At 44.4% G+C, this 23905-nt stretch overlaps 1 protein-coding gene across 13 annotated transcripts in view; it reads right to left on the bottom strand.

The window, feature by feature from the left end:
* Positions 1-23905, bottom strand: part of ARHGEF9 (Cdc42 guanine nucleotide exchange factor 9) — a 302987-nt gene that overhangs the window by 34616 nt on the left and 244466 nt on the right. For all 13 annotated transcript variants that reach the window (XM_007060176.4, XM_027822604.3, XM_037908835.2 and 10 more), the window contains 3 exons: positions 19373-19552; positions 14710-14942; positions 9002-9131 (listed from right to left, as the gene is read on the bottom strand). In XM_007060176.4, coding sequence (XP_007060238.3) covers positions 9002-9131; positions 14710-14942; positions 19373-19552 — 543 coding nt within the window. The remainder of the gene's footprint in view (positions 1-9001; positions 9132-14709; positions 14943-19372; positions 19553-23905) is intronic.

The raw sequence follows: 23905 nt of genomic DNA, 5'->3' as shown, positions 1-23905 counted from the left end.
GGTGCTGGATCTGAGGCTGGACCAGGGCTCAGTTTAGGGATAGATGATGATGAACAGCTAGTAAGGCTTCATGGTGGAAATCTTGTGGGAATAGCTGTTCTCGTGCCATGTCAGTCACATCCAAATGGGCCCCCTTCTGGATTTGCATGTGCAGGTAGAACCAAAATTGAACCCTCCCCCACAGTTTCTTTGTGGGGGGAGGTTAGCCTTGAGGCCCAGTTCAGGCCAATCCGTAGTTAAGATCGCCCATTTATTCTAAATGAATGTTTGGGTCCAGGGACAAGGGAAAATTCACTGAGTCATAACTAATGCATTGTCACAGAGTGTTCAGTTCCCACGGCTGCAGCAACGGCAACATAAACTCCGGTGCAGCTTTAGTGAGGTATTTTTCTGTCTATCTTGCGCTCATCACCATGGTCTCTGTGCATCTCATCAGAGCTAGCTGAGCCCTGCACCCTTGCACAGACCAGGGAGTAGAGCTGCTTGTATGTCTTCTGGCACCCCAAATGAGTTCCAAATAAGAGTTAGGAATTAGGCTGCTTTGCCTGTTGGTCAGAGCCTGCTGCTTATAGAGGCCATGGGTTGTACACATGTTGCTGAGGCTCTACAAATAGCAGAAGGAACCTTGAACAAGGAACCTCTCAAAAGCCTGGGGGCTCCAGAAATCACTGCCCTTGCTTAGGATACATCCAGTTATGCAACGAGGGTGGATTCATACAACCCTTTCGATAATAATTTTTCATTGCAAGGAAGAGGTTGCTTGCTAAAAATAGAAAGCAGGCTTTGTGAGACTGGTTGACTCCAGTGGTAGCATCCAAAGCCTGAGGACTCAGAGAGGACTCTGCAAACACTGATAAACTGCTTGATTAACTGAATCCAAAGTGTGTAGTCCCTGCAAGGGATGTAAAAATGAGATCTAAAATTATAGGGTTTTTATTACATTGGGTATGCTGGGAAAACAATTTAAACAGTATATGGGCTATAAATAGATGCATTCCAAGGTTGTGTTTGTTAGGGAAGATGCATTGCAGCTAGCTTTAGCTTAATTAATACACAACTGACCGGTGTTCATCGCACAAGCAGCAGCACAAAGTGAGGCGTGCTTTCCCAGCATGGCCCTCCTAGCATTCCTCCTGTAAGCACAGCAAGGGTATGTCTACACAACAGCTGGGAGCGTGCTTGACCTAGCGTGCTAAAAATATCAGTGTGGCTATGGTGTCACAGGCAGCGGCTCGGACTAGCCACCCGAGTGCATGGCCAGGGAAATGGGTGGGTTTGTACTCAGGTGTCTTGCCACACTGCTATTTTTAACACGCTAGCTCTACTCGAGCTAGCATGTGTCTGTCTACCCATGTTGAGAAGCCTGCTCCCAGTTGCTTTGTAGACATACCCTAAAGGTACGTGGGCCTCTCCTAACAGAATTAAGGTGGGATGCTGAGGCTAAGGGACTGTGTAGTCTAGTCATGTGGATGGAGGCAGCCAGCTCACCTCCACCAGGGAGGAACTCTCTTGTGACCATTTAGTATTCAGCACTGAACAGTCAATGCTGGTACGTGGTTTCCTTTAGTCCTAAGCAAAGCCCAAAAAGAATATTCACTTTCTTCTCCTTTTCCGTAAGCAGCCATGAGCCTACCTCTCCTACGCAGCCAGCCTCATAGACTGAGAAAAACTGCTGAAGACAATGAGGGTAGAACCTCAGCAGCTATGAACTGGCATAACTCCACTGACTTCAGTGCAGCTAGCCCAATTCACAGCACCTGAGGATCTGGCCCAACAAATCGATTGACTCAAAGGGAAGGAAGTCTGAAATCACTCAGGGACACATTGGTAGACCTGTGCGCACAAAACTGCATGCACATAATTTATCTCGGCAGCTGTGTATGCAACTTCCATTGGTGTGTTTTATGGTGGTAATTATAGGCAATTCCGGTGGCAAGTAGAGGTATTTTATCATGGCAACCGTGCATTCAAATTTTGACTGAATTTTCTGAAAATTTGGCCCTTGTTGGGGTGAAACTCAGTTTCTAATATGTGTGGCCGAGCAACTGTGATAGTGCATCTCTTCTCTTCCCCCGAACCAACCAGAGACTTTTATACATTAACCGCAATGTAATGGCTACACAAAGACTAATACAGAGCCTGGATCTGATCCACAACTACACAGCCTATAGCTATGGGTGTGTGAGTGTGTGTGCGTGTGTGTGTGTGTGTGTGCACACTCTAAGTCCCATACACAGCCTATGGAGAGATATATGTCCTGCTCCAAGTTAAGTGTAGAAAAAAGGAAGCCAAATTCTCATTTCTCCTTCAAGCCGTCAAGGGCAGGGCCTGAGCGCTTAGCGTGCAGTAGGATAGACCAGTTGAAGGCTGAGACTGTGCTTCATGCTCCCTGTAGGCTGCAAGCATCACAGAAGTGACACACAAGGTCCAGAGGGCCAGTTCCAAGGGCTGCAGGGGAGGGTCTATGCCTGGGTGACTGATGAAAGTTGTCAGTCATCAGCTTCCCAGCTATGCCATAGGTGAGCATGGCTTTCCATAACTAGGAAGTGGAGGAAAGCCGAGGGGAGGGAGAGTGGAAGGGCTTCAAATAATGACCAAAGAAGAAACAAGAGTTGAGAATATCAGCATTCCAGGGAAGAACGCTTTAGCGTGGACAGAAGGACATTGTCCCCCACATGACCAAGAGGACCTCTGAGTAAACATTACCAAAGGCTGGGGAAAGATGCTTAGCTTCTGAAAATCGTTCATCCCCTCCCCGTCCCCAGCCCACCTCGTGATACAAGTCCATGCTATTACTGCCAGGCAGAGAATCGCCTTTCAGTGAGCAGGGCCTTTTCTGACTGACACTGCTGTGCTCTAATTAGGGACTGATAATCTGATTTGCGCTCTAGGCGGTGGAAAGATCAGCAAAAGAAAAGCAAGCGAAATGTCATCCTTTTCATCAGGCTCACTTTTGATGCCTTCTGTCGCTGAGGGGGAAAAAAAACCTGTTTCAGTCCCAGATTTGATTTTTCCCAGGAGGTTTTCTCCTCAAACTGTTCTAGGTTTGAAAACAGTGCGTTCGTTGCACGCATCATTTCTGTATGCCGGTCTTTGGGTTCCATAATGCGGCATCAAGCTGAAGCCAACTATTGTATATTACATAGTTAAGGGCAATGAATCTTCCATTAGAGGATCCATCTGGAACAAGAACTGAAGAACATGTAAAAGGATGCAATTGTCAGTTATATTTTTCTTATTCTTTTTTTCCTTCCTGTAAACCTCTTGGAAACTGCTACACTGACACCCAGTAAATACACAGTGCAAATGTCTAGGATTCTACTGGGCTCAGAGTAGCAGCCGTGTCTATAGAGGCTGAAGTCCTTTGTTTATGGAATGGGCAATGACAATTCAAGCTTCTTTTAGACCAATGAGCTAGATTTCCTCTTGTGCCAAGCATTCTGCCACTGGCTTAAGGTCTTTCCTGGAGCCTGTACCAGTGGAGGATTCTAATGGCCAGGTGGAGTCTGCCACACTGCCTCTCACAAGCGCCCACGTTACAAGGGAGGACAGAGTTTTATTGAACTGCTGCCACAGAAGCAGCAGAGAAAGCCCAAAACTCTGTGTTCTGGTGGTTACCAGTGAAACTGGGACCACTATTAAATCTTGTTTCAATCTGGTTACAGAGATAAATTTAAAAGAAACTCTGAGAGTATACATTTATATCAGAATATAACAGTGCAGGTCTATATTAGCACCTATTTGTTTCCCATTACTGTAGGATGTGAGCCCCTCACGGTCGTAATTAGGCTTGGAAGGATTAGATTTTTCTTTTTTTACCAGTAAGCGCTAGTAAATGTCAATGTCACCGTACACACACGAACCAATGACAAGGTATTTCCATTAATAATAATCTAAACGTACAGATAGGCAAAGTAAGAAAAATGCTGCTTGAGAACTAGTGTTTGATGTGAGGATATTGACTTAGTATATTTTGGCATGCGATGCTGACAGTTTGTGTTTTAGCCGTTAGAAAGCTTTAACTTTTTGAATCTCAGTGTGTACTGTCATTAAATAATCGTTGTCTGATCGTCCCTGTTGTCTGATCCTCCTCATAATTTCCGGCCCCTGTGAACATTTAAATCAGTAAAAACTGAAAAAAATGTTTAAAAATAAAAATCGTTATCAGTCAAAATTATAAAAAAAAATAAAAATTAAGTTCTGCCCAGCCTCATTGTAATGTATGCTTTTCATGCGGCATATGGAGACTAACTGACATGCCCAAGGCCACACAGGAAGTCTGTGGCAGAGCAAGAAAGGGAACACATGCCTCCTGTGTCCCAGGCTAGTATCTGAACCAATGGTGTAGCCTTCCCCCAAACTACCTTAATTGAGTCTCTGTAAAGGATGGGACTAGTCCTAACCTTGTGAGAATGATCTCTTCACTACATTACCCATTGGCCGCAGAACTCCAGGAGTACATTACAAAAGGGCGTGAGTACAAGAGGTGGCCAAGGAGCTGACAGGTGCTCAGGATGGGACTTGCCTGGCCTGCTGCGAGTCAGAGCCAGATGGTTGCTGTGAACTGGCTCCAAGAAACTTTTTCATGTCAGTTTTGCCTACCCACTTCGGAATGTCACCAGCTGGGTCTGAGGGTATTTAACGACAGGGAAAGGGACGACACTGAGCAAAGGGAAACGTAAGTCGAACATCAGGAAACATTTCATAACTCTGAGAGCTATCGCAAGGGTTCTCAACCTTTTTCTTGCTGAGGCCCCACTCAAATGCTATTAAAACTCCAGGGCCCAGTGGGGCGGGGGGGGGGGAAATGGACCTCGGGGCTCCTGGCCGGGGCTGGCCCTTGGGAATAGGCATAGTTTTACTTCCATTTTGGGGTGGAAAGGGCTGGTGGGGCTCGAGCCATTTCTGCACAGCAGGATCCAGAGTCACCCCCCTGCCTCACTCAGGAGCCACCTGGCCTGCCCGGGCTGTGGGGGGGACACAACCAAAAAATGTAACTCAAAGGGGGGAGCTCAGTTCAAAAAGTTTTAAAAAACACTCATGGTGCAGGGAGGGGGTAGCTAGAGGCTGTGTGGAGTGAGGGGTGTAGCTCAGGGTGCAGGGAGGGGGTAGCTAGAGGCTGTGTGGAGTGAGGGGTGTAGCTCAGGGTGCAGGGAAGGAGCGGCTAGGGGCTGTGTGTGGGCAGGGGGGTAGCTCAGGGTGCAGGAAGGGGGTGGCTAAGGGCTGTGTGCGGGCAGGGGGGTAGCTCAGGGTGCAGGGAGGGGATAGCTAGGGGCTGTGTGTGGGCAGGGGGTAGCTAAGAGCTGTGTGTGGGCACGGGGGTAGCAGGCAGGGGGTCGCTAGGGGCCGTGTATGGGCTGGGGGAGTAGCTAGGGGCTGTGTATGAGCCATTCCCAGTGCGGTTCCCAGCTTCAGTGGGAGAGGTGTGTGTGCTGGGGCTCCCAGCTTCAGCCCCCTGCTGCTCATGGCTTGGGGCTGGGGGGAGGTTTGCCGGTTTCAACCCTGTACCACTCCTGGCTTCGGAGGGTTGAGGGGGCTGCCAGTGTAGTGGCACAAACTGCTCTGCCACACCGGTATCAGTCCCGCGCCGCTCTTGGCTTCGGGGGTGAGGTGGGGGCCTTCAGCCCCACGCCGCTCCCGGCTTCAGCACCGGGGCTCGGGGCACCGGGTTTCAGCCAGGGGGCCTGGCGGACCCCCTGAAAGGGCTCGCGGACCCCTGGTTGAGAACCGCTGAGCTATCGGACTGTGAATCAGTCTCCCAAGGGAAGTGGTGGAAGTCCAATATTCTTAGTCATTAATAATTTAACTGGACAAAGCACGAGAGAATTCAGCGTAGGCAGGGACAGCATTTTTTAGGTTTATTCATATTTTTGGAATTCAGAAATCAGGTGATATTCTGTTATAGTCAGAGCCAGAGGTCCGCAATCAAGGCTAGATTCGTGTCAGCTATACCAGCATATATCTGGAGTTAAACCTCATTAAAGTGATGGGAATTGCTCCTGATTTACCCTTCAATAGGCGAGATCGGAATCTGGCCCCACAGTACTTAGTCAGGTAAAGCTCGCATTGACACCAGTTTCTAGGACATCATGTGCTGGACGCTAGAGCATGGCTATCAGCTGTTATCAGCAAAGCAGAGCCATCTTCTCAGAATTCCTTCCCAATTTCAATCATTATCATTGCACATACAGCACACGCCAGGCAGTGTTGTAGGAGCACTGAGCTAAAGCTGAAGAGAAAGGCTAAGTAGGGCTTGGGTGAACCATCTGATGAAAAATCAGGCCCCGTTCAACCAAGGGGCATTTACATTTTTCAAATGTTGACTCTAAAGTTAACCTTCAACACTGGATCAGCTGGAGAATCCTGAGGGCTAAATTCACTGCTGACATATGCAGACACAACTCCATTGACTTCCACTGAACTGCATATACTTAAATCAGCTGTGAATTGGGCCCTGAATGTTTCTTATTTTAGGATCAGCAGCATGCCTATATTCCCAATATACCCCCCCTTTGTGAGTCCTAGGAATATATGAATACTGACGTAACTAAGATCTAGATTCACACGGGGGACTTGAGGCATTGCAACGATCAGCACTGTACTGCTTATATTTTAAATGCCTTTCTGCCTCGTAGCATTCACAGCCCCGAGTTAAGCGACAGGCTTCCCACCAGTGCACGGAAAGAATTAGGCCCCTAGAAAAGGGACTCACAGAAGCTAGCACACTGAGTCGGGGGCTGTCTAAGCTAGCCAGTAGGAAATGTCAAGGAGAGGTTTGGGGCCTAATCCCTGCCGCTCAAGCGGAGTTGGGTGCTTAACTCTACACTGGAGTGAGGTGCCTATCTCCACCCATGACTCTCAGTTATGAAACCTCTCTTGGAGTTAGGCACCTAAGCCAGGTCAGCCCTTTCTCATGAAAAATGGAGGAGGAGATGGTGGCAGTGCCTCCCTTCTACCCTCCCCGCAAGTGCCCTAACCACTACGCTATTGGGTATTCTAAGGTGGGTCTCATTCTCTCCTGTTGATGCTGTTCCACTTTATATGAACTACTTAAATAATCATTGGGAAAGAGTGCATGAGAATGACTGTATAGCCCAGTGATTAGGGTGCTCCCCTGAAAGGTGGGAGACCAGAGTATAAATCCCTGATTTAATCCAGGCAGAGTAGGGATTCAAACCTGGATCTTCCACAAACAGCAAGTCAATGGTAGAGCCAGCAATAGAACTTAGGTCTCCTGATTTACTGTCCAATGCCCTATCTACAAGACTGCAATTACCTCTCAGAAAGCACCATCTCCTTTGACTGGCAGGCATATCTGCCATTAGAGTACTTCGATGAATTGTTGGGGCGGGGGCTGCGGAGATGATGGTTGTGGCTAAGTAAGAATGAATTTATCAGCCACGGTGATGGTGGTGGAATGGAAACTGTTATTCCATCCTTCCTAGGTGCAGGTCACCTTGGCTTTCCATTCACACATGAACATTAAGTGTCTTGAAACTGATATGTTCTTAATCTAGGTTTATTTACAATTACGATCTTGGCATTTCTTATACATGAGTCACTAACTCATCACATATAATGGATTTACGGCTGAAGACGCATCTAGTGACCTTGTACTCTCTCCCCTGATAACAGTCTTCAAATGCAATAACAAGCCTGCATGTCAATATTAGAGATTTTTTAAAAAATAAATAACAATGAATCAATCAATAAAGCCATGAAGCAAATCATCTGCATTCTCTGCTTTAACTGCTAGTCAAAACTTAAGAACCAACCATAATAGCATCACTTCCACTTATACTCTTTACCTACCAAGTTATGGCCTAATCCTGCCCTCATCTGCACCAGCGCAACCCCAGCAAAGTCAATGGGGAGGCACTAGTGAAACTGAGTGTAGCAGTTGGCCCTAAATTTCTCCCTCTCTCCCCCCGATCCTCCTAGGTTTTGTCTGGAAAAACTATTAAAGGATGGAGTTCTCTCCCTTCCAGCAGTTTATCCCAGCATAATTCCATTGATTTCAAAGGAATTTCTCCTAATCTAAACTGGTGTAAGAGAGAAGAGAATCCAGGTCTGGTTGTATCAATGTGAGAGTCCTCTTGCTAAAATTGTGTCTTAATGATTCCATATAGGGTACGATTTACAAAAGTGCTCAGCTTTGGCCTAGATCAACAATCCCATCTACAAACTACAAGCAGAGATTCTGATGATAAAACAATGGGAAAAAACAAAGGATATTCAAAAACTCCCAGATGAGCACGTAGCAAACCACAGTAACCTGCAAGATCTGGTGATGCACTTACACCAGCGTAACTCCATTGATGTGAGTGGAGTAATTCCAGATTTACACCAGTAAAAATGAGATCAGAACCAGGCCCTAGATTTCCTTTGGAGCAACCATGAAGGTTCCTTCACTAAATCAATTTAGGCCCCTCCCTCAAATATGCGTGAACAGGCTCTCTTCTCTCATAAGGTATGTCTACAGAGCAGCTGGAGGTGTAGTTTCCAGCTCAGGTGGATGTATATGCACTAACTCTGCTCAAGATAACACTTAAAAATAGAAGTATGGCCACAGCAGCATGGGTGGTGGCTTGGGCTGGCTGCTTGACTACATACCCAAGGGGTGGACAGGATTGTATTGGAGCGGCTAGCCTGAATCACTGCTGCCACACTGCTATTTTTAGGGTAATAGCTTGAGCAGAGCTTGTGCATGTATATCTATCTGAGCTGGGAGTAACACCTCCCAGCAGCTGTGCAGACAGTCTCATAAAGACGAAATGCATCCTTCTGCCCCTCTGTTTAACCCAGGTTAACCCAGTGTCCTGCAATTTACTCCCAAACATACCTGTCCTGTACAAAAGGCTTGAGGCTCATTTACTAGCCACTAGCACCTAAACACGGCATCTCTGTGTTAGTTGCAGCCCAAGCCTGATATGAATCAATTCACCTCTGCCTCTTGTGCTGGAACCTACTGGAGCCCATCACTGCCCAACGCATACTGTACCTCCCAATCCAGGACTGAGGCCTGCCACTGAGCTATCTTGTCAATGTTCTCCAGTCTCCGTTTCCGCTCATTGATCTGCTGAGTCACATTCCTCATGACTGCAAGTGCAGCAGCCACGTACCTGTAGTCACTAGAAAACACAAAAGGGAGCCCATGGAATTACACCTGACACACAATGGAAATGTACAAGGGTTCATCATTAACAGCATTTATTAACAGCATATTGCCACACCTGTTAGAACAGGGGACTAACAGCAATTTGCCCCTTGTTGTTATTCTTCATACGTCTCCTCCTCTGCTGGTTGCTTTTCGGCTTGTCAACCCCCACCCGCCTCTCCCCCTCCAAAAAACATTAACTTGTTTCAAACTGAGACTGTGAAACTCTAATAAAATTAATGGGCCAACTCCTCAGCTGCTGTACATCCGTGTAACTTCATTGACTTACATGGAGCTACACTGAACTACAGCAGCTGTGGATCTTGCTCTTTAAAAATGTGTTAGGATGGTCAGCCACGTTCCGGGGCTGTCTGAACATTCCTAACCCCGTTACTCTGCAGGCAGATGATGGGAGACCTCGTACTGTGGAGCCTTGGGTTGTTCCATTAAAACGAAAGTTGGAAAATATTTGAATGTTAATGTTCCTTTATAAAATTAGTTTCCTTATTACAATGATTTATAATAAATGTAAATGATGCCCAGAACGAACTTCTGGATGTGTGATTCTCAAGTTATCTGGGACAGAACCGGCCAGAGTCACAGTCATATTATGTATGTGAGCAATTCCCTCTCTATGTGTGCATGTACATCTATCTACCACCTACATTTGTAGATAAAGACACACACATTTTATAGTCCCAAATCAGACTTGCTCATGCCTCCCTTATCATACCAGTGTTTCCGGCAGAAGCAAAGTCAGGGCAAAGTATTTCTGGATTGTAACAATCTCCTTCCAGAGCTTGTTTTTGCAAGGGTTGGCTTCAGGGCTTCTCTGGCTCCAGCATCTGCCTATGCTTGCCTTTGAATAATGGAAGGAATGAGGTGTTCCCTGGGTCCCCAGAAGAAACATGTATCACTATAAAACATCAGTCTATAACACACTATATCAGGTTTGAATATAGAGGCAACTGCCCTGGCCAGCAAAGAATACACATGTCACAACATGATCTTACAACCCTTAAGACATAAGGCTGGAGCCCGCTCAGTTCAGCTGTGATAGAAATACCCTTTCTGGCCAGCAAGGCCAGTATTTCTACACTGCATCTTGGAGAGACTCAGGCTAGAGCCCAGGTTGCAGCTCAGGCTAGAACTTGAGCTTTCAAACCTAGGGGGTTGGGTGGGTGTCACATAGCATTTGTCTCATGGAATTCACTCTCACTGTGGATATCTCATGTGCCATGTGAGCAAATCAACGCAATTCTTTTTGCTTCCTGGATGCGTGCGTGAGTGTAATAACAGACTGAAAACAGCCTCCTGTCGGGGCAGGAAGGATGATGATCAGTCTTTTCAAAAAGTGATGCTGAAATCAATGCTATTGATTTCCACCTTGTGCCTCATTTTCCATTCCAGGAGACCTTAATGTTCATTTCTATTGGGAAGACAGACTAGGACAGCTGATATAATGTTGCCATAATTTATGATTAACTTAAGGGTTGATATTGACTTCTAACTAATGAGAAAAATGGAGATCTCTCGCAGCTGCTGAGGAAATGGCTCTACTGGTTACTGCTCAAGATTCTGTCGGTGACATTTAGAACAGGAGATTAACCATTTGTATTCTAGTAGATCTTTATAGACTGATTCCTCGGAATATACAGAAAATACCTCTCAGGAAAGGAGTTGCTCATTATAGACCCAAGTTGACTTCAGATTCCCACACGCATCTGGTATTATCCGACTGCTCATTATGTCAAAGAAATAGCATAGCATTTTGAGTCAACTCCTCTGCTATTTTTGTAATATCCTGCACTTGAAATCTTTGTTGAGGACTATTTTCCAACATTTGGGGACATGTAAGTTTAGAGCTATGAATACTTCAGTACTGGATACTGAAAACAGCCAATCCACTTCTCTGTGTATTTCAGAGCTTCCTTCCTGTACCATGATTTTAGATCCAGAAACTCAGTAAGTGCCACAAATGGGATATAATTGGGGAAATATTAAAATAAAATAAACAGCATATTTTTATAGTTTTCATAATAAAATATATTTATTATTTTAACATTATTTCAGGTCTTGATATCCTTACACAGTTTCTACTTGGTCCTTAGGCAAAACCCTCACTGAATGAAAAAGAACTCCTACTGTTCCAAAACTTTCCAATCACTGAGTAAATAGTGAGTAAAGGACTCCAGGAATTGGCTCTTGGACTATAAATTAAGGATGATGGCTGGAGAAGACGCCTTCAGGGAGGGGAATGTGTGTGTGGTGGACAGTGAAAAGTCTGTTGAGCCAATGCCCTTAAGAGCGTGTGTGTGTGTGTGTGTGTGTGTGTACTAGGGATACCCTGATAAAATGGCAGCACAATTCAGGGGTGTGGCTTATGCAAATAGGATCAAGTCTACACTTCAGGTAGTTGTACGCATGCAAGTGGCCTGAGTGAGTGTAAGGGTGGCTAATTTCAGTTCAAAGATTAGAACAGCTCCCCCTTAACCCAACATACACTTAACTCTGGCTCTGATCTGCAGGAGGGGACATTTGGGACTTGTCTCACAACAGCATGATATCCCATAGCGTAGAAATTAACTTCTTAAATGGAGTTGACAGCATACCCGATGAACCCACAATAGACACACCTGAAGGGTCAGGCCCTAGTTACTACCTGCATAGTAATGGAAAGAAGTTACACTTCTATAAAAACTATGAAAACTACTCCTAATGCCAAGCATCCAGGGGAAACTCTGATTGCCTTTGATTTCACACCAACTTCTTACCCCAAATCTTATTTGCACTGAAACTCCGAATCAAGGAACCTGATGAAATCCCTGGACAATGGCCCTACAATGCCAGTTGCTCACGAGGCAATGTTGCACTTATGACCTTCAGATATTTAATGAATATGAAACTGGTTTCAATCTTGGGACGATGAACAGATGTCCCTTTGTGAAAAATTCAGATGAACTGGCCCATAGACAATGAACAATTGAACAGAGCCAAGATTTTAAAACACCCCCAAGCCTGCCTCCACGTGGAGTGGGCTGGTGCCAATGAAGCTGGGCTTTATACTGGTAACGCTAATTCACTAATTCTAATGTTCCATTTGAAGAGGAAACAGCAGGTACATTTTTCCTTTCGTACATTAATGAAGCAAGAATCACTGACTGAACTTTCTGGGCTCTGAGCCCATGTCTGCGGTTGAGCTGACAAAGAACCTAGAAGAGAAATGGCAGAAGAAAGCATTTGGCTGGTGGATTAATATTAGGATAGCATTCAAAATAAAATTAAGGCTGATAAATTGCTCATCAGTTATATTTGGGATGCAATGACTTCCTTTCAATGCTCAGTGAGAATGCAAGTGTGAGCTCTTGCCAAAATGTCATGTGATAACTTGGGCTGGAATGATCAGGAATTTGGATGCAGGCCCATTGTCCTGGACCTATATATAGTAGATCTACAGCGATACAATAAGAGAATGATTTCAGCTAGCCAGAGAGGAAAAAAATCTAATAGTATCCACTGACAAATGATACAAAAATCCTTCCTTACATGGGACCAGACTATGAACCTCTTGCTCAGTCCGAGTAATACCTTTCTTAGTCCCATTACTTCTTGCGTATTAAAGTCCTACTCAGAGGAAGAGACTCACAATCTGGCCCATGATGAGCAGCAATCCACCAGATAATTTTGTTCCTTCAGTTTTGCTCCCACAATCAAATTGGGATTAAACACATTAGGGTATAGATAATAGCTTTAAGATATCTAACAACCTGACCTATGGGCACAAAGAATTTTAGGTATTAGGTATTTTAGAAATTTTAGAGATATTAGATATTTTAGAAATTAAGGCTATGTCTACACTAGCATTTTTGTCAGTAAAATTTTTGTCCGTCAGGATGTGAAAACACACACTCCTGACTGACATAAGTTTCATCGACAGAAGGGCCGGTGTGGACTGCGCTATGTCGGCAGGAGACGGTCTCCCACTGACATAACTACTGCCATGTTTTTTCACACCCCTGAGCCAGAAAGTTGCAGTGCTGTAAATTCCCATTGTAGACAAGGCCTTGGTCTTGAACAATTGTAGCTTAACCACAGGAATGCACTGATTCCCTCAGAACGTCACAACATCCATGATTATATAATCACATAGTAATTTTAAGAGTCCTCATTGAAAAAGGAATGCTTTAAATTATGTTGAACCCAAAAATGTAATTTACCCTCAGTGTAATCACACTGTACATCTCCCCTTTGGTATTAGTACTAATTATGTAAGAGGAATCACAGATTCCTTTTCTCCCTGAGGCTGCCTCTCCTTACGTTAAGTCAGAAGCCTGTATTTACATCACAAAACAGCAAATGCCATTGTGACATTACAATGGTTTGGGACTGGAAAGGAGAATAAGACACAAGATTTGGACCCTGGGCTGGGTTTCAAATGCCTCAGAGCTCAGCGGGTTCAGATTCAGGGTTTTGATTTGGCCCCATGATAAAGGAAGGGAGAAAACTTGGATTCAGGTCTGGGATTAGGTTTCAAACGTCCACCTTTACAAAGATGTTTGTATCTGGGTTTGGTTCCAGCTCATATCTATTCAATGTTGGTGAACCAGGGCAGATCAAATAAACATAAACCTCTGCTCTTGTCACCCCTTTGTCCATTTCCAAAACCAAATCACAAATCAAACCGTTTTAGAAGTTTCTGAAATATCTGGCTGTTGTTTGTGTCTGAATGCCCTGGGCTCTCTGCCTCCCTGGCATCTGGAGCTGGGGCAAAGGGGGGGGAGGCTGGGAGCCAGGGAAGCAGAGAGTCCGGGTGCTCAGCCGTAGCACAAGCAGAAAGTGAAACTGACAAGTGTCGTCCAGGCGGGCTGCCATTATTTCAATTTTCCCAGAGAAAAATTCAATTTTGAGAAAATGGCATTTTTCATCAGAAAATCATTCTGATGGAAAATTCCTGGCCAGCTCTAGTTCAGAGAAACATACAAACTTTTGTATGCTTCTCACATCCAAACCCAGATTCCAAAACCAGTGACGGACACAACCTGCGACAATCAGATCAGGATCTGATTTCCCCCCAACTTTAGGGAGTTCAGATCCAAGTTACTGATCTGGCCCATTTCTATCCAAACACGAGAGGTGCTCCCATTCCCAGCTATGATGAGTTCACGGTTAGGAGAGGGAAACAAACCTTTTTGGCTAATGTATCTTAGCCGAGTACATGAATCAATAATTCATCTAGAGTAGCAGGTAGCATCCAAAAGTACAGCTACCTATCAATACTTCAGGTCTCTGACTACAATGGGGTTCAATTTAGTTCCACTGGGAATAAGTGCTCCAGGCAGGCTGTCTATCTAGTTTGCTGAACCTCTGCCCTGCCTTAATTTTAACAAGTTATCATGAAGCGAAACAGCTGGATGCAAGAAGAAGTAAGAGAGAAAACGCTTTGCTATTTAGTGTGTGTAGATGCCATGCAAAGAAATAGGCTATCAAAAGTCCTCAGTTTAGTGAAAGCCATCAAAAACACAAGTACAGTTAAAAAAAAGGCATCTCATTACCTGTGATCCTGTGCAGTATACTTCAATAGCTCTGCCAGTTGCAAGGGGTATTTGCAGATCTTCTGCACTGGTGTCAGAAGGAAACCGTCTATGGCAATGTCAATCATCTGCTGCAACAAGCGACATGCTTCGAAGAAATGCTGGTACCTGCCATCTTTCATCAGCTTGGACAGCTCCATACATGCGTCCAAGTGATTGTTACAGTACTCCGAATAGATCCAGAACCCGTCTTGCTGCGAGAGGTGAGAGTGGGGGGAATGAACAAAGAAAGAAACAGGGAAGAGAGGTGAGTGCATCAGACAAGTGCTGGGAACAATGAAGTGCTTGTCACACTAACAAGAATAAATTACAACAAATAAAAGAAAAACACCCCAGCAGCAGCAAGGTCTGATGCTGGATTACTAGCATGCAGGCCTTGTCCCGTTCTCTGTGTGGCACTCAATTAGCACTGTGTCTCTGCAGGGAATCCTTTACACTGACACATTGTTGCAGGTACATATGAGCTACAATAGTGTAGTAAGATGATCCCTGAAGAGAGCCATGTGGGAGCTTTCTGTTTCAAATCAAGAGATGGGGTTTTCTTCCTTTAAAATGGTCAAGGTGACGCTGAGTCACAGCTCTGGTCTTTGGCAGCACAGACGGCACAGTAATAATGGTAGGCGCAGAGTGCCTTCCAGCAGACGCTCCCCAAAGCGTTTCACAAATCTCTGAGTTAAGCCTCACCCCACCCACGTGGGATAGGTTTGAATATCCCAGCTTTACCAATGGGGAAACTCAGGCATGAAGGAGTGGAGGGACTTGCCCACAGTTACACACCAAGGCAGTACCAGACATAGGTGCTGGAACTAGAGGTGCTTCCGCACCCCCTGGCTTGAAGTGGTTTCCATTATATACAGGGTTTGCAGTTTGGTTCAATGGCTTTCAGCGCCCCCACTATAAAAACTGGTCCAGCGCCCCTGGTACCACACCTGGATCACAAGACCACCTCTTCCTCCTTTGCACCAGTCCATCAAGTCTGTTAGTATTAGTATTTATTTGTATTACCTTGCCTAGAGGCCAGCCTAGACACTGTCCTGGTCCCATTGTGCTGGACATGGTATAAACACATAGTACGGGGAGCAGTCCTGCCCTTAGGAGCTTACAGGCTATACAGACAAGAGGTAGAAGAAAAGGATATGTACAAGAACACTGAAATCTAAGGCACAGAGAGATTAAGCGAACACCCAATATCACACAGAGACAGGAACTGAATCCGGGTTTGTGAGTCACAGTCCTACATCTCAGCCACAAGACCAGCTTTTGCTATGCTGCATGCAAGCTGTGGTTGCTACCTAATGATGCAGAGGAAGGAGACGCTTACTCCTTAAACACACTTGGCCAGTAGTGCAATGCTTATTACATAATCGGGTGGGACCAAAAATCGCATTCCCTTCATGCTGTACATGATGGGAAAATGTCATTCCGACCCTTGCATGTGATCAGTTTGCACACTCTGCCTTTTGTATTACCTGTTTTCCTCCAATTTTACTTCCTTAAACACAACAGACTTCCTGGATAGAACAAGAACCTGGGAATCAGGAAACATGGCTCCAGAACCGTTGTGAAGGCACAGAGACTCCAGACAGATGACCCTGTGCTTCCAGGGGCTCAAGGAATGTGGGAGTTCTGGGGAGTCAAACACCTTGCTTCCCTCCATCAGAATAACCTGGGGGAAACCCTTCAAGAAGAGCCTCACAGTTCTCCACCGACAAGCTCTCCCACCTGTCTGCAGGAGGGGGTTAGTTCCCCACCATGAGGATATAGCCCGTAGTGAAACTCTCCCATGACTTCATACTATGAGTTTTCTAGTCTGTTTGCCCCTCTGCAGATTTCTAACATGCTCATCACTGTAGTATCTCAGCACCACTGTTAGAGATATAAAGAGGGATGTTTTTATTACAATGCTGTCCATCAAAAAAGAAAGGTGCTCTTGGCTGCAAAGGCCCGTGGCAATTAGGAAAAGCTGTGAGTGGTTTTAATGGTGTCCCACTGAAATTTCATTAATGTCTACAGTGAGATTCTCTAATGAAACTGAAGTGTTGCTGAGGTGAAACGTAGCTCAGCCCAGGTACAACTCTAAGTAATGATGTTACACATAAAAGGATTCACATCCTGGATCTTACATAAGCTCCGATATAGCACTTCGTTCTCCCTAAAGGAAAGCCTAAAAAAGCAGAACTGCAATTTTCTTGACATATTTACAACACTGGCCAATTTATCAGCTCCTGCAATATACAGCTTATGTAACAGGCAAGATGGGGTGGGCTAAAGCCTCCAGCGCTATATTGTCAGCTACTGTGTTTTAGCATGAGTAAGCTATCTGCTACCTTGCTGTCACTATTAGGCAGCATGAGGCCTGGTGGGCCAGCAGCCTTCCATCCAGCAGAGAAACACAGTCACAAAGGGGGGAGGGGTATTATAAAGTCAGATGGGGTTGCATTCCTTGCACATGTGCTGTGTTTCTACAGCCAAGACTCCAAACATGTGTTTTCCTTTCTTGTGAATCAATCCGTTGACAGCTTACATTGCAACAAACCGTTCCACTCAGTTGGCATGCAATTAGAAATGCCAGGTTTCTTGGGTTGAGAGTTTTGTTTTAAACCCACGAATCAAACAACTCGGGTTCTTGACTTTAATACAGGTCTGAGAACAGATGGACATTTATTTTTAGAACCATTTTTTGAAAAAACTTTCCATATGGCGAGCCACGTATTTGTAAATTGCTTCCATACAGTTAAATCTTGGTCTCCCCTGTACCTGACGAACATAGGTATGTAGGAAATGCCAGACAGGATCAGATGTATAGTCCATTTCCAACTGTGGCCAGTACCCGTGGCTTCATAGAAGGGTGCAAGAAACCCTGCAGAAGGCCATTCCAGGATAACATGCCCACAGGGAGAGTCTTCCTAACCTATATTAGTCAGAGGTCAGCTTATGCCCTGGAGCATGAAGGTTTCTGTCCCTGCCAAAACTCTTGATTAAAAAAATAATCATTTAAAAGGTGTCAGACATAAAATTTATCTTGGAGGGTAGCCACATTATTATTAATAAATAAATAATAATAATAATCTCCTCTTCTGGAAAAGGCCTTTAGAATTAAATAGATGATGATAAACTTTTTGCAACATTTTTAAACCATCCTGTAATATTGAATAAAGGTTTCTATCCCTTATATATCATGGGGTGATTTTAAAAGACAAAGGAAAAGATCTCACTGTTTATTAAATTCTATAGGTTATAGAAATAATTTCTATAGAGCCCTATTTCACTTCTGTGGAACACTATTGGTTGATTTAGATTAGATAACATTTTGATATGAGGGATACTGATGATACTTTGCAGTTATGTAATATGTTTGGAACTGTGGATCTCAAATCACTTTACCAAAATTAACTAATCAAGCTTTGCAACACATTTGTCAGGTAAGTAGCCATTTTATAGATGGGGAAATAAGTGATGTGACAGTCAGAAACAGATCCTACACACCTGTACTATTCTTCTGTATTCATCCTTAGCAATTTTCCCATGTTTCCAGTTTTTGAAGGATTCCTTTTTTATTTTCAGGTCATTAAAGAGCTTATGATGGAGCCATATTGGCCTCTTACAGTTCTTTCTGTCTTTCCTATGCATTGGGATAGTTTGCTATTGTGCCATTAATACCGTATTTTTGCCATTTCTCCTCAACACCTTTGTCCATTAGATTTTCTTCCCATAGGAGTTTGTTAAAATCTGCTTTTTTGAAGTTCATTTTCCTTATTCTGCTGCTTTCACTCCTTCCTTTCCTTGGACTCATTAAATCTATCATTTCATGATCACTCTCACCCAAATTTCCTTCAACCTTCAGATTCACTACCAATTCCTCCCTGAAGTCTGAAATGGCTGTGCCTTTGCTTATTTCCACTTTCTGAAACAAAAAATTGTCCCCAATACATTCCAAGAACTTACTGAAAAAATTGTGTTTTGCCATATTACTTTTCAAACAGATGTCTGGGTAGTTAAAGCCCCCCATTACTACTAGTTTTTGTGGTTTGGCTTTTCTGTTATTTGCTCCAGAAATGGCTCATCTACTTCTTCTTCCTTACGTCCCCTTCCAGGATGCTGTCCCTGCTTTTTTCCCCTTTTATCTTCACCCTGAGACTTTCAACTGGTCTGCCTGTCACCTCCTTCTAGACCTCAGAACAAGTGTATTACACATCAAGAATATATACGCCTCCTCCCTTTTTTCCCTGCCTGTCCTTCCTGAACAAGTTATCCCCTCTATACCAATATTCCAGTCATGAGATTTATCCACGTCTCAATGATGCCTAGTAAATAATAATTTAGCTACTTAGTACTAATACTCCCAGATCTTCCTGTTCATACCTCGTACTCTTTGCAATTGGGTCGAGACATGTAAGACGTTGAGCAGATTCACTGACTGTTATCCCTCTTGTTGCTCCTGTGTTTCCTATGTCCTATAACCTTATGCATCACTTGTGAAGTTTGCCCATTTCCAAATCTAGCAACAAGAAACCAATAGTCAAGGTAGCCTCTGGTCTGTAATCTGAGGAACCTGCCATCCAGAACAGTGATGATCCAGTCATGTAAAATGGCTTCTGCCTTCTCACTCCCTCCAAAAACTTACATGTTCCAGGAAACAAGGTCCAATTTCACTGAGGTGGGGGTCCTCATTGTTATATTGTTTCTCCAAGTCCCGGACAAAACCCATCTGAAACCTGTAGATATCTTCGATGTTGCCGAATATGACCTTTAACTGTTCATCGCTGAACATGTCTCTCCTCTTCCGGCACTGCTTTAAGTAACCCTGCAAGGAGAAAGAGGAGGAATTTGTAAAATAAACCGAACACTCACAATGCCAGATGGGCCTTGGAAACAGCAATAGACAAAAAAAGTTACTGTCCCCTGCACCCATGGTAGAGCCAAGCACAAGACAGACTATGGCCCCTTAAAGCTCTGTGGCCCCTTAGGGTTCACAGAATCATAGAATCATAGAATATCAGGGTTGGAAGGGACCCCAGAAGGTCATCTAGTCCAACCCCCTGCTCGAAGCAGGACCAAGTCCCAGTTAAATCATCCCAGGGTTATGGCAAGGCTGCTTCTTTGGAACATGGGCAGGGCCCTGCCATCCTGATAGGCTTGCTAGCCTTGGTCAAAAGCTGCTGTGGAGTACATGCTGATCCACTCAAAAGTAGGTATAGGGAGGGCAATACAGAGAGCTACCCCGCCTTCCCTGAGCACTCTGCCTGCACCTTCTGTGGAAAGGGAGTACTCCTGAAAGGAGCTTAGCCACCAGTGCTCGGCGCCTTCCTAGGTCTACCAATGCTGCAGAGAGGAGCAAGCCTAACGTTTGGTCCTTCATACTGTAAACGAATTTGGTTACTCATTTCTGTCCCTGTCTGTCCCTTTAAAAATTACCGCCACGCAAACAAATCCATTAGTTTTGGTTCTTGCTGCAAACATTGTCCCCAGAAAAGGTGCCACATTCTCACACTTTGATCAAGGGTGCACCATCCTACTGCAACAGCTGCCTCGGCCTGTCTTTCAATAGGCTGGCCACCCTCATTCCCCTCCACAGCCACAGTAATCGGCGCTCGGAAGCAGTCATTCAAGCTGCAGAATATTCCATTAATGTCTGATTCTATGGTCTTGGTCTCATAACAGAGAGTGAAAGAGCACATGATGCAACCATCCTTCCCATTGCTACTGCACTGAGCACAAGGTATCTGAGACCTACTGCTAGCCAAAGGCCTCTCCAAATCTCATGGGACATCCCTGACTTGGAATGCTGCGTGGTTTATCCCACCATTATTTATTTGCCTGTGTATGAGGAAAAAAAGGCAGGAGGTTTTGCGGTTCTGAAAATGTCAGTGTGTGGGAACTCTGAATGTTAAAACAAAACAAAAAAATAAAGGTTTGATGGTGGTTTCAGTTTATTGGCTGCCTAACGAGGGAACAGCAGTGATGGAAGATAAAAGCCATAGTTAAATGTCATCTTGGAGGAAGAAAATAGCATCATTTTCTTTTCTCTTTCCCTCTCCTTTTTATTCTCCCAGATTCTCCTCAGTTAGGCTAGTGCATTAAAGTCAGTGAGGTTGTGCCAGGGACGTTTCTCCCATTTTCCTGGCTATTGTTTTATTATTAAATAATGTTTTATTATTTAATGTATTATTTATTATGTGTATTCTAGGACTGCCTAGACTCCTAACTGAGACTGGGGTCCCGTTGTGCTAGGCATTGTACAAACAGAGTAAAAGACAGTCCCTGGCCTGGAGAAATTATACTGTAAATAAACTAGACAGATGAAGAATGGGAGAAAGAGGAAGAAGTATTGCCCCCAGATGGGACACTGAGTGGAGAGAGTTTAAGTGACTTCCTCAAGGCCACAAAGTGAGTCTGTGGAACAGCTGCAAACTGAATCCAGTTCTCCTAAATCCCAGTCTAGTGCCGCAGCTACTGGATCATCCTTTTTTCCTGTCCCTCAGCCTCTTATTATTACTATTAATTGTTGTTTGTATTACAGTAGTGCCTACAGACCAACTGAGAACAGGCCCCATTGTGCTAGGCACTGTACAAACATAGATTAATAGACAGTCCCTGTCCTAGACAAGATAGGTAGGTATGGGAAAGGGTTAGAACACACAACCCTTTATTTGCCTTCCTACTTGCAGATAATTTTTTTCTTCCCAATCCACCAATTTATCTGAGTATTCAGATCTAAGCTTTACCGGTTGGAGGAGCACAGTCTAGCACAGCGGGCACTGCCTGGGGGGGAAGGAGACCTGGGTTCTATTGCTACCTCTGCTACTGCCCTGCTGCGTGACCTTGGGCAAATCCCTTCGCCTCTCGGCATCTGTTTTCCCTCACACTGTTTGCTTGTGTTGTCTATTTAAATTGTAGACGTTGCTGGGCACAGTGGGGCCACACTCTCACTTGAGGCTTCCTAATTTTAAACAACAATAATAACTGAGGCCCTGTAAGTTGAAACCTTATACTTGTTTCCTCATCCCGCAAAGTAAAGAAAGGTGCTGGAAGGTTCAGCTGAACAGCTGAATTTGGGAACTGAGTCATGCAGATGAACCACTAGCTGGTGACACACAGCTGATGTTGAACAATGATAAATATTAGAAAGGGATAATAAACTGCACGTCAGGTTCACCAAGTGGTTTCCTGGAATGACGACTTTAAAAAGATGATGGAATTATAAATATGACTTGAGACTTCCTGGCTAACGGCCAACTTCCTAAATGTCCAGTTTAGCTAACATCATATCAGACCAGACCATAGCTGCCTTTGGAGACAATCCTCTCTTCCTCCCTTAGCCTAGGGTTTGATCATGAAATACATTACACAATTGATGAATCTGAGTCTCAGCTCTTCCAGGGACCTGCTTTGGAACTCGATGACTCATCTCCTTGGGTTTTCCCCTCTCATTCTAAGGATGAAATGACCTGAGGAAGTGGAGCAGCCGAACAATTTTTAAGCTATGGCAGCTTTACAGCAAATAAATGACACAAGCCAGGTAGAAATCATGGGAATTTTTGCTATAATATTTTCACTCCCACGTGAGGATCTCAAAGCACTCTGCTATATGAACTGATTCTTGCAAACCACCTGTGAAGCAGGAAAGGATTATTATTCCTCTTTTATAAAACCATTCAGTGGGTGAATCACACAAATGGGTTTCAGCCACTGCTAGTTGGCTATTCACTGTGACCACTGCCTTGAATATTTTCCACACTCCACGTGCTATGTCACCGCTTGCCTAAGCCACATGCTACTCAGAGTAAAGCAGCAAATCTCCACAGAGATGTCAATCAAAGCCTGGGGAATGTAAATAAATAAATAAATGCAGCATTCAAACAAAGTTCCCGAGCCTTCTCTTGTATTTGGTTTCTACATTTGGATGGTTAGCTTCCAACGTGAGCAATCAATTGAAAGAGACCACTGATTATATATAATACACAGCAAGCACCAGCTAGAAGGCTGCAGAGTTTTTCCAGTAAATTTACTTTTGTTGCATAAAACAATTTCATCTTTCTGCCACTAATTCCATCAGGTTTGCTCAGGCTGGGGATAGCTGACTGATGAGCAGATGTTGGAGAACGCTTTGCTCAATGAAGACCTAAAAATAGCTGACAAACTGTCTCCTTTTAAAGTATTTTTTGATGTTGTCCCTGTGGAATAGCAAAGTTGGAGAATATTTGCAGGAGGTTAAGTGCTAAGTTTTCTAAGCCCTGGAGTTGGTATATAAAGAGGCATGGGATGTGACCCATCTTCCTTTTCTTCCACAGAGAAGGAGAGAGAAAACAGAAGAAGGAAATGAAACTGAGAATATACTAGACAAGCGATCGCTTGTGGGTTCCCCTCTTCCTAGCAGTGAGACAGTTCATTCCCCTCATGGACCATCCCCACTGCTTGGTTCTCAAAATATTTCATCCTGTAGGCCACCAACGTAGGGTCCAGAGCTTCTGATGAGCTATTGGGCTCTTCTGAGAGCCATTCTGGTATGCACATGCATCAATGGTAACCACACGAACGAAGCTCAGGCTATGAGATGTGAAAAGAAACTTGGGCAGTCATGACTGCATAGTATTTACTCAAATACCCGACTGTAGTGAGCACTGTATACAAAGTGCATAAGAACTGCATATCTGTACTCCTGTTCCCCCACCATCAGCATAGTCATTCCTGTGACATGTACACTGTCAGTGCAAGGGGGTACAGTATAATACACACCAAACCCAGCAAGAGGTAGCCAAATTCCACAAAAGAGAGCATAGAAAACCAGCATTACGATAGCAAAATGACATGTAAAATACAAGGAGTACTTGTGGCACCTTAGAGACTAACCAATTTATTTGAGCATAAGCTTTCGTGAGCTACAGCTCACTTCATCGGATGCTTATGCTCAAATAAATTGGTTAGTCTCTAAGGTGCCACAAGTACTCCTTTTCTTTTTGCGAATACAGACTAACACGGCTGTTACTCTGAAACATGTAAAATACAGTGTGAGCCAGCTCCAATACAGAACAAAATGACATGTACAAGTGTAACAAGGTCAGCACACGCCTCTCATGCATGCCCCCTTTTCTCTGATAGTGCCTGCAAACACTTCGTTTCGGGGGGGGAGGGGGGCTTTCTCTCGGTTAGGTGTGAA

This window comes from Chelonia mydas, chromosome 9, assembly GCF_015237465.2.
Source record: "Chelonia mydas isolate rCheMyd1 chromosome 9, rCheMyd1.pri.v2, whole genome shotgun sequence".
Classification (NCBI taxonomy): Eukaryota; Metazoa; Chordata; order Testudines; family Cheloniidae; genus Chelonia; species Chelonia mydas.
This window is presented reverse-complemented; position numbering and strand designations above follow the sequence as displayed.